Here is an 11,214-nt window from a genome sequence, read left to right as displayed (position 1 = left end):
GGTTGTTTGGTCCCTGGTTCACATACAGCTAATAGCAATCATGAAGAACACAACTGAATTCACACCTGATCTTTTTATTTTAACAGTGTTCCAAGATACAAAAAAATAAAAATAAAAATAAAAATAAAAATAAAAATAATGTAGTATCTAAAGAACTCATCACAGCACAACATTCCATTATCCAACACTGGAAATATTTTGAAAAAATATACAATTGTATAGTTTGTGTGCATCACAAACACAATTGCAACACAAAATGAAACACTGCAGTTTCAGTAAAAATAATATTTAGTTTTAAATTAACTCAAGGCGAGGCTTAATCTTTGGATTTCGGTCCAAAAAAAAGTAGTATCTAAAGAACTCATCACTTTCTTACCAACTGTAGCAACACTGGAAATATTTTGATAACTATACAATTGTATGGTTTGTGTGCAACACAAACACAATTGCTACACAAAATGTGTGAAACACTGCAGTTTCAGTAAAAATAACATTTAGTTTTAAATTAACTCAAGGCAATGCATAATCTTTGGAGTTGGTCGAGTGTGGTGGGATTTTATACAGTATGTTATTAATCCTAAATGAAGTAAGTTGATTCCAAAAGTAAATAAGAATGTTTGCCTATCCTGAGAATATAAGATGGTGTTGTCCTGTTTGTGGATAGAATATATCCTATTCAAGTTCTGTTGGCTGAATCTATGTGAGAAAGCAAAGGGATGCTAAGAGATTGCAGTGACCAGCCTGCTGGCCCAATGCAATACACTACAAAAGTATTTCTGGCCCACCCTGTGTCCACATAGTGTTGAAGCTCAGCCACTTGCTTCCACGTTAATTCCTCAAGAGCCCTTGATTCTTCATCGTCCGCCATCGGTCCTTGATCGCCACAGGCGTCCGGTTCTTAAAGGGGAATGCCTGGCAGATGGCTTTCCACCTCCCTTCCCCAAACTTCTTCACACCTTCCTTAATCCACTGAGACTCCTCTGAAGTCCAGATCTAGAAAGAAGAGGGCACAGGCTCTCGTGAGCAACCATCAAATGCTGTAAGACTTGCCCCCTGCCTCCATGACAGAACGACAGATACCCCACCCTCTGGAGATGGTTCCATGGCTGTTGCTAACAGAAGATTACCGCTGACATGGGCTGTAGCCCAGTGACTCACAACAGGCAAATCTGGCCCATATTTCGAGAGATTAAACCCAACTTGATGGCACGCTCTCCACACTTAGTTCTCCTTCTGCAAAATGTGGGTAATAAAATTCAGCCACCTTACAGTGTGGTTCAAGAGGCTATCAAAGATTGCAGATATGACGTGCTGAGATTGCCCAGGCTTCTTGGAAACATCTGGGTATCCAAGACTCTTGATCAGTGATGGCCAAACTTGGCCCTCTGGCTGTTTTGGGACTACAACTCCCATTATCCCTAGCTAACAGGACCAGTGGTCAGGGATGATGGGAATTGTACTCCCAAAACAGCTGGAGGGCCAGGTTTGGCCATCACTGCCCTTGATTAATTAACTAGGAGATGCCCCGTAGTCCAGTGGTTGAACACGCAGAAGATCCCAGCTTCAAACCTGTGACATATCCAGGCAGAGCTGCGAAAGAGACCCCTTGCCTGAAAGCCTGTAGCACAGACAATACTGAGCTAGACGGACCAGAATTCAGCATATGGCAGCTTCCTATGTTCCCATTAATGGGGATTTCATCAGTTACTTCATTTGGGAGAGGGGGTCCTCCTCAACTGGCCTCCATTCAGAGGGGTCTTATCAAGGCAGACCTATCTGTCCTCACTGGTGTGCTCAGCTCCAGACTGGGTGTAGGCTTGGTTACCTTCTTTTTAGAACCCAAGAGGGAAGTGCTGCTGCTGCTGCTGCTTTTGTCCTTCGATTCTGAAACACAAATTCATTTACAAACTTTACAGGATGCATGGAACCACTCAGTATGCTGGTTATTGCTACTGGCTCAGTAATTGGGAGGTTTTACCACTACTGTCCCTCATCAGAAATCCAGGGTAGTGGTCAATTTCTACCCAGCCCTTGGCAGCATGATGCGTTGGCAGCCAACTACTGATGAAACTATGTTGGGGTTGCCAGACATGCCAGACATGTCCTCTTTTATTACTGTATATACTCGAGTATAAGCCGACTGGAATATAAACTGAGACACCTAATTATAGCACAAAAAACTGGGAAAACTTGTTGACTCGGGTATAAGCCGGTTCACCACCCAAGAAACCTGGTGGTGGCGGCAGCAGCGGTGGAAGAACAAGAAGCAGCCCAAAAGGGCTGCTTTCAGGCTGCTTGTTCCTCCACCGCCAACAGTGGTAAAGGCGGAGGAGGGGGAAGGAGCAGCCTGAAAGGGCTCCTTTCGGGCCGCTTGTCCCTCTGCCGTTGCCTCTGCCGCTCGCAAGAGCAGGCATAGGAGCCGTGATTAGGAGAGGCACAGCGCAACGCAGCACCTCTCCCAACCCCAGCTCCTGTACCTGCCCTTGCAAGAGGCGGGTGGGACCAGCAGCTAGAAAGGGCTCTTTTCGGGCCGCTCATCCCTCCGCCACCACCGCACTCGATTATAAGCCGGGGGGGGGGGGGGGTTCAGCATAAAAAATGTGCTGAAAAAGTCGGATTATACTCGAGTATATACAGTAAATGAAAGCTTGGCCGACTCTATACACCGCTCTATACACCGCTGCTGCTGCCAGCCCAAGCTGGGAAAAGAGGCATGTGGGTGCACTTCTTTCCCTGGCTCAGGCTGTCCTCTTTTTTCTCTTCAAGATATGGCAACTCTAAACTATGTGGCAAACAGCCATCCATGTTCACTCACAGCTGGGCTCTTTGGAGAGTAGCTTTCCTATATTTCTGCAATAGCAGCCTTGGGGCAAAGAAACCTTGATCATGCCGAGCACCCAAAACCAGGCAAGCAGATTTAAACCGTTGCTGCTTACCCAGGTGTCGGGCGTCTCTGGGGGTCTCGGGCCGGTCCCGGTCCCTATGAACCTCTTCACCACCTGGGAGATCCTCTTCTTCATTCTGATCTGGACAAATTAGTCTCCTCTTAGCTAATCTGAATGGAACAGAGAAACACAAGTGAGAAAAGACTTAGCCCACAAGGAGATGGGACAGGACTGAGCAGCATCAGTTAATGTCACACATAACCAAAATTATGGAGATGCTGAGTTTAAGTATCAGACAAGGAGGGAGGTTAATTTGTCACAGCAAACACACTACTGCGGAGACCTATGACAGTTTAAATATGAGCAAATAGCTGGTGGCAGAAACCTAAACCCTGATCCTTGAAACTGACGGAAGGAGGGAGGGGGGAGAGAAATAACATTTTCTACCTTTTGTCTGGCAACTGAAGCTAACATTCCAGGCATCTGACAAAGCAGAGTCTAGCACAGGTGTTTCTGCCACAATAAATTTGGTAAGCAGTCTTTAATGGGGACAGAGACCGTATTGGCAATTCTGCTATCTTTGCAATCTGAGTAATAAAGATTAAGACAAGGTATGTGAACCTGATTCTCTCGCCACCTGATTCTACTAGCTGGGGGAGAAGATGCACAGCAATGCAACCCTACCACTGCAACCACCTTTGCCTTCCTTGGAGCTTCTGGGCTGAGGCCTAAGGCCTTTGAATGGATTCCTTGCAAAGGGGAAAGTGGCACCAAATGCTTCATGCTGTGCCAGCTCCCCAGCAGACCTCACAGCAGTCATGGACTCTTACCTGGGAGATTGGGAGGTCTCATCAGGCTGGGTGGGTATTTGGGGCTGCGCAGGCCTCTTGGATGAAACTTGGCAGGAAGTTGGGGGGTTCCCGCTCTCTGACCCCATAACCAGTGTGCTTATGGACACTGAGTGTTCACTAGGGTGTGGCCTGGAGGCAGCATGGTTCTCCTCCTCCCTTTGGCACTTGGCTGCGTGGAAATCAGATGCCAAACATGGATGCCATACCATCCTCTTAAGCGAGCATCTGCAAAAGAAAGAAACCTCAGCAGGTTGCTCCCCAAGTTTTGCCAGTTTATGTTGTTGACCTCACGCCCAAGACCTTGCTCCCCTGGCAGCAGGTGCAATTTGAGTTGGAGTGCTGAGAGCCAGAAGTTGTATGGCAAAACAGCTGCCCAGCATGGCGAAGGAGTCAAAACTGGAAGAGGCCATAGGCTGCTAACCTGTCAGTGTCACTGGAAGCTGCTGAGACAGTGGCATCAGCAACTAGAGCAGGCTCTGCAGCTCCACTGGTTTCTTCTTCTGGCTTTGAAGCTGCCTGGCACTCATCAACCCCTTTAGCAACTTCCAAAACAGCTCCCTTTGCCTCCATCCAAAGCCTTGCAACTGTCTCACGGCCTCCCTCCCGAGACTTGGGCTCTTCTTCCGCTGTATTGCTCAGCCCTCCCTCAGGCCTGGGCTCTTCCAAAGTCTCATCAGATCTTCCCACAGATTCAGGATTATCTGCTGCTGCCAACTCTGAGGTTTCTTTCACCATTTCCTCCTTGCTGGCCATTTCCAAAGGATTGAGCCCGGTCTCTATCTGATCGTCCAAATCCTTTTTTGCCATCTTAAACAGAGAGTGTGAACACAGTTACTAGACAACACTGCTCTACTTTCTTTTTCTTTTTCTACTTCTATACAGCAGCCATGCCCAAGCTGGTGCCCTGAAGATGCTTTACCTACAACCCCCCTAAGCCCCAGTCAGCACAGCCTCATGATGCTGGAGCTGTTGGGTATTGCTAGTCCAAAACATTGTCAGGTTACAAGCTTGATATATGTCAAATGTGACATTGCAGCCCTGTTCTGCTCTGCAGTGGGGCACTTTGCTCTTCACAAAAATATTTCCCAAACACATCATAGTTAGTCCAGGGAGAAGGCTTCTGTCTTAAGTCTCAGGTGTTGAATGTGCTTTTTTGATCACAGTGGTTAGACGGCAAGAACTCTGCTGTGGCAACGTGGGTGATATTCAAGTGCTCCAGCAACACACAGGAACATAGGAAGAAAAAAAGCTGGCTCACATAGTTTTCCATCACCACACATTGAGTGACAGTGGCTCTCCAGGGTTTCAAGCAGGGGGCATCCCCAGTCCTAGCTAGAGATGTCAGGGATTGAACTTGGGACCCTCTGCATGCAAAGCAGATGCTCGGCTACGGAGCTATAGTCCTCCCACTACTACAACAATCAAACAACACCCCATAGCCTTGCTTACGTGTAGGAGAAAGGGCTCAGGGACACTCCAGCAGCTTTCTAAAGACAGAAGTATGCTCTGCTGGAAAACTTCATAGGAAAAGTTGAAGATGGCTGGATGCGTTAACTTTTTCCTTCGGATGATTCTCTGCAACATTGACCTCATTTTCTAAGAAAAGGGAAATGTTTTTCAGAACTTGCAAGCAAATTGTAGCGCAGGGCAGAGATAAAAACAATTTTTGCAGTCATTAGACGTTTAAACAAAACAAGCCAAACCACAAGAGCAGTCTAGGTAATGTCACTAATGCATGAAAGTAATGATGACTAGAGCACAATCGGTAGCAACATGTACTGCTTGCGGATATAATTTTTCTCATTGCGTAAGGAGGAAAATAAACTCCTAAGTATTTAAGACACTCACTGAATTGGAGAATGTGGGAAGGACAAACCATGATTCTGCTTTGTAGTGAAATGACCCTACAAGAGGCACATTTCAACAACAACAACATTTGCAACATGAACTCATACCTGCTGAAAGCTCACCTGGGAACTTGGGTCCTTTGTCATGTGTTTATTCAAGATCATTCTGGCTTGTCCATATTTTTTGTTTTTTATACACATTATAACAGCCTGAAGAAGAAAGACAAAATAATGGTTTGCAAGGAAGACTTTGGGGGAATGTTCCTAATCTAAGAAGATACTGTTTGGGAGCAACCCCCCGGCAGTTTTCTAGATCTGCTTTACATTTTCAGCTCGGTGGGTTTTCATTGTGTAATATTAGATCACTTATTAAAGAAAATTATGTTTAAATTCAAGTAAGACAAGCTACTTATATATCTGTAGGCTAACAACATTGGAATAATGGATGCCTTAGGAGAGTCAGTCAAGAAGCCAATTTTTCCTGGATTACCCTGGATTTCCCGAAGAAGGAAAACATGCTGAGTTCCAATAAACTCAGGCACCTTTGAGCATACATTTCTCTCTCATTTCATCCCACCATCTAGGAATCTTGCCTCCTTGCTTCTACTAACTTTTGTGAACGTATTGAAAAGCTTAATTTAAGCATGGAGAAAAATAGGCAAGAGTTAATCCTGGCATTGAATTAGAACCTTCATTAAACCCTTTCTGATATATACTGCATTTCGAAACTTAAAGACAGCTGTCCTCATACTTTCTAACTAGGCTGAGAAACAGTAAGCAGTGCCTACAGAAGAGGAATTGCTAACACTTACCGCTTCCTTTATTTTTTGTCTTATTTCTTCTAATACCTCACTGTTTAACTCTAGTTCATCCTTCATCTCATCCAAAATAACAAGGGCATCTTCAAGAGGCATTAACTTGGTCTTGGGATCAATGGTCCAATCTTCATCAATCTTAGACAGAAACTGCACAATCTGCAGCTGAATGCCAATACATTTCTCTTGCGCCAGGGGCCGTGCAAGCACAGCTGGAGAAGAACAAGACAGTCCAAACAGTCACTGAGCAAAATCAGATAGTTCAGCAAATCAGGTGTCATGAGGCTTGGGCCAGGGCACCAAAGCCCTGTCCCATACCTTATACCCCTGACCATATACAGACAGCCAACTTCATCCCAACATGCCCTTTGGCCCAGGAGTCACTGCGCATTTGCTTGCTTTTTGTGTGTAATCTACAATATCCTTAGTATCCATATATACACAAACACATCGCTTTTCAGTGTCTTCATCTTTGTGGTCAGATATTTTGTTGGGGCTCCTGTTTTGTAGGGCAGAAATGCAGTATGTACAGATTTTATTTACAGACATACAGAAATAATTGCTGTAAGAAAATGAGTGGGAAAGTAGTTGAGCTTCTTAACACTATACTCCAATGGTGCTAGGTCATTCCTATCGGTTGGCTTCTGGAAACCATCACACTCAACTACGGGCCATACCCAAAACTCATTAAACTCATTCTCTAAATATACGCATCAACATTCTCCAATTTGTAATAGATTTCAAGAGGGCGCTGAAGTTTTCAGGTACAGTGGTACCTCGGTTTAAGAACAGTCCTGTTTAAGAACGATTTGGTTTACGAATTCCAAAAAAATGGAAATAGTGTCCCAGTTTGAGAACTTTACCTCAGTCTAAGAACGGAATACGAACGGTGGAAGGGCACCGGAGGCGGGAGGTCTCATTAGGGAAGGTGCGCCTCGGTTTAAGAACCATTTTGGTTTAAGAACAGACTTGCAGAACGGATTAAGTTCATAAATCAAGGTACCACTGTACTTAGGAGGCTAAGTGTGGGTGGGGGGATCCTAACCCTTCTCGTGACCATCTGTGATGGGCTTTAGGAGGCATTCATTTAAGGGGGCATGTATCCTAACCATCTTGCTGAGAATCACAACTGGCTGTTTTCAGACCTTCCTTTTGGGTTCTGTGCTGTTGGTTAGTTGTACGTTGTGCCTTTTCTTTTAAAATCGGTTCCCTTAATTTCTAAAGGCAAATGACAAACATACCAGGGATATAGATTGTATTATATTTTAAGTTGCTTTAGGTTCACTTTTTCTTAAATGAAAACACCTAATGACTATTAAATGTGATATATAAATGTAAATATGTAATAGTGACATAAGTGGAACTGGGGCTATTAGGCAATATATTTTAATGTCTGATGTTTTAGTATGTTCTGATATACTGTGTGCTGTGAGCCGTCCAGAGCGGCTGAGGAAACCCAGCCACACGGGCAGGGTATAAATGATAAAATTATTATTATTATTATTATTATTAGTTATTTACATTCACGTCCCTCTGCAGGAAGTACAGTGGTACCTCGGGTTACATAGGCTTCAGGTTACAAACTCGGCTAACCCAGAAAGAGTGCTTCAGGTTAAGAAGGTTGCTTCAGGATGAGAACAGAAATGGTGCTCCGGCAGCGCGGCAGCAGCAGGAGGCCCCATTAGCTCAAGTGGTGCTTCAGGTTAAGAACAGTTTCAGGTCAAGTACGGACCTCCGGAACGAATTAAGTCCCCGAGGTACCACTGCACCTTGAGAATCCTTGAACCCAGCGCCAATGTTCCCCCAATGCCCCTTTCGTAAAACTAACTGGCCTGCCCACCATAGACGACATCCCGCAGCTGGCGAAAGTCCCGGCTGCGGCCGGCCCGGAAAGCCTGAAGGGCCTGGTGGACGTAGAAGGGGCCGGTCCAGCGGTTCACCGCCTCCTCGAGGGCCTTTTCGCGAGCCTCCGCGGCTCCTTCGGACGCTCGGCAGCCACCCTCCTCCATCTTCCCTCCTACCGTGCGCCAAGACGCCGGGAAGGGGGCGTAGCGCAAGTTGCGCCCTTTAAGGATTCCTGCCCCTGACGTGGCAGGAATCCTTAAAGGGATTTGGTTGGTGTGGTTTGTTATACTGCCCTTTCTCTTCCTGAGAGTCTGGAGTGGAGTTTCAAGACAGCCCTGGGAAGCAGGCTAGGGCAAGGCTTGCCTGAGGCTGCCCAATAAAGGTTGCCCTCCCCTCCCCATTGATTTTCCAAATACTCTTTCCTCCACCGAGGAGCAAATCCTGCAGTTCAAAGGGTTGGACTTGATGATCCTTGAGGAACCCTTGCAAATCTACAAGTCTATTAAATCAAGGGGGCGGCCGGGCAGGTTCCCACAGACATCAGGCAGAGAAATCAGACTTGGGGAGGATAGAGGACGGAGCATAGCTGTCCACTTTCAGATTTGAAAAGAAGGGATCAGCACCCTCGAAAAGAAGGGATCAGCAGCATAGTGTCAACTTTCGGATTTGAAAAGAAGGGATCCGCAGCCTCCCCTGTCCCGGGGACAGTCTACGGGACATCGAACAATCCGAGATAGCAGCGGGAAGCAGCGGGAAACGGCGCTGAAGTAAGGGAAATTCCCGCAAAAAAGGGAAGGTTGACGGAGCACGAGGGCACTGGCTAAGGAAGGGGATGCGCCCCCGGTGTCATCCCTGAGGTGGGGGTGACATCGCCGCCGCGCCCCCCTAGGATGCTCGCCGCGGGTGGCACCGCCCCATGGGACTGTGGCGGCAGGCGGTGCCGCCCCCGTGCTCGCCCCTCCGCCCCTGTGGGACGATCGCCCCACCCCCGGGTGCACAGCATGTGCGCTGCTGTGGGTACCAGAGCAGCTAGCTCCGCCTCTGCACTCCTATATCCCCAGTGGAACCACACCTCCATGCCCCTGATATTTAGTTGCAGGTAGATATTTAGTTGATATTTAGTTGCCGGGTTGGTCGGCCGTAGTCGAAAGAAAAGAAAAAAATTCCTTCCTGTAGCGCCTTAGAGACCAACTAAGTTTGTTATTGTTATGAGTTTTTTTGGTATTTAGATAACATTATTTATAATATTTAGATAACATTAGGTTAGGAACAACTTTCACAAGGGGTGGAAACTTTACAGAGAGGTGTTCCTAGCAGACCAAGACGGAATACAGTTAATCCCTGGGATGGGGAGGAAACAGGCAATCCATTTTTATCTACCCCTTTACTGCTGATTCTTGGTCAGGCATTTTTCCTTCCATACCTTTTGATCCATATGTTTTTTTCCAGACTCCAGACTGTTTCTGATTTGATTGCAGTTTATTACTACTTTAATTAATTAATTAATTTTCTAAATACAGCCTTTCATCCAAAGATCACATGATGGTTCAAGACATAAAAGTTTTTCGGGTCCCTTGGGGTTTGGACATTTGACAGAGGACTCCTGTTCCTGGACTCTTGGCACCTCCAAATCTTCCTGTTGGATATTTGTTGGCAAAGGGTTGCTCTAGCAGATTGTATTCATACATTGGCCATTGAAAGAAAGGAAAAACAGAAGGACTATATGAGGACACCCCCAACCCCTAACCCTGCTCACCATTTCTAGTTTCCTTGCACAGAGCATGAACCAGTTACATATTATGTATGATCTCTCAACATTAGGTAAGAATAGGATGGCGTTCTCCTTACTCAGGTCCTTGCTGTTTGCTCCAACTGAGTGCTAGAGAGCGCTTTGGGGGGCGGGGCGGGGCGGGGCGGGGGGAGTAGTGGGAAAAGAGGAAATATAGATATGCAACAAGAGTAACGCAGCCCGAGAGGGTGGCTGCCATATGTCCGGATTTTCCCGTATACACACACGGGATACGAAAATAGCAACCGGGGGATGTTTTAGGAAAGGGAAAAAATCCTGTGCCCTGCCGCTACCTTTCCTCCCGAGACTCCTCCCTCCAGGCCAGATCTCCGCTGTGCCAGGAAGCCTGGCTCTCTGGGAACGCAGTGCCAGCTGGGGCTGCGTCAGCATGGTAGGAGCCCTTAGGCAGCCTTGTCAAAATCAGGCAGGCTTTGGGAAGGTGGTCGGGAAGGAGTTCCTAGTCCACAGGCAAAGGTGTTTACACAGAAGGGGCAAGGCGTGCGTGGCTTAAGGTGTTTCTGGGCATTGTGCAAAAAATACATAAGTATCTCTTACATAAGTATGCTAACTCATGAAAGAGAGAGAGAGAGAGAGAGAGAGAGAGAATAAGCCCTATTCCAGGACTACTGTCGTGGGTTTATTTTGGTGTTTCTGCTAAAAAAGGCTCAACAACTTTCGTGGTGTCCTGCTTTTTACCTTTCGGAATATAGCAACCCTGTCCAAGAGCCACAAACCAAGAAGGCCCAACATATTGGTATGAAAATAGATTCAACAGAGTACAGATCTAGAACTGTGTTAATTATTTGTTGGGAAATCTGGAGACTTACACATAGTGGGGCTTATGTTAATTCAGACTAGAGGGATATCTGTGGATTGGCCAGCATCTACTGATGTATTGGTAGAGTTCGTACTTCTGAAATAAATGAATCAAGAGGGATTGATGGTTCTACAATAAAGGAAGTCATTTCACTGCCTGGACATCCGGAATGAAGACTCGAAGAGACAGGGCTTTAGTAAAATAAGAAAAAAGAAAAAAAGAAAAGGCAAAGGACCCATGACAGTTAAGTCCAGTCGCAGACAACTCTGGGGATGCGGCGCTCATCTTGCTTTACAGGCCAAGGGAGCCGGTTCTATTTATTCAATTGTAATTTGACTATCTGCAACAAACAGTTGCAAACTATT

The 11,214-nt window shown here is 46.2% G+C and overlaps 2 protein-coding genes across 2 annotated transcripts in view; both read right to left on the bottom strand.

Annotated features, from left to right (window-relative positions):
- LOC310669594 (uncharacterized protein) overlaps positions 1 to 11,214 on the bottom strand; it is a 570,356-nt gene that overhangs the window by 521,884 nt on the left and 37,258 nt on the right. The window lies entirely within an intron of this gene.
- LOC310669907 (telomeric repeat-binding factor 2-like) lies at positions 695 to 8,429 on the bottom strand. Its single transcript, XM_083424373.1, has 9 exons — positions 8,239 to 8,429; positions 6,396 to 6,610; positions 5,707 to 5,793; positions 5,186 to 5,332; positions 4,158 to 4,543; positions 3,716 to 3,961; positions 2,937 to 3,055; positions 1,826 to 1,884; positions 695 to 993 (listed from the first exon to the last, which is right to left on the bottom strand). The coding sequence occupies exons 1-9, from the start codon at positions 8,405 to 8,407 to the stop codon at positions 829 to 831; spliced, it is 1,593 nt and encodes a 530-aa protein (XP_083280499.1). The 5' UTR covers positions 8,408 to 8,429; the 3' UTR covers positions 695 to 828.

The sequence above is a fragment of the Podarcis tiliguerta genome (assembly GCF_965153285.1).
Source record: "Podarcis tiliguerta genome assembly, chromosome: Z".
Lineage (NCBI taxonomy): Eukaryota > Metazoa > Chordata > Lepidosauria > Squamata > Lacertidae > Podarcis > Podarcis tiliguerta.
This window is presented reverse-complemented; position numbering and strand designations above follow the sequence as displayed.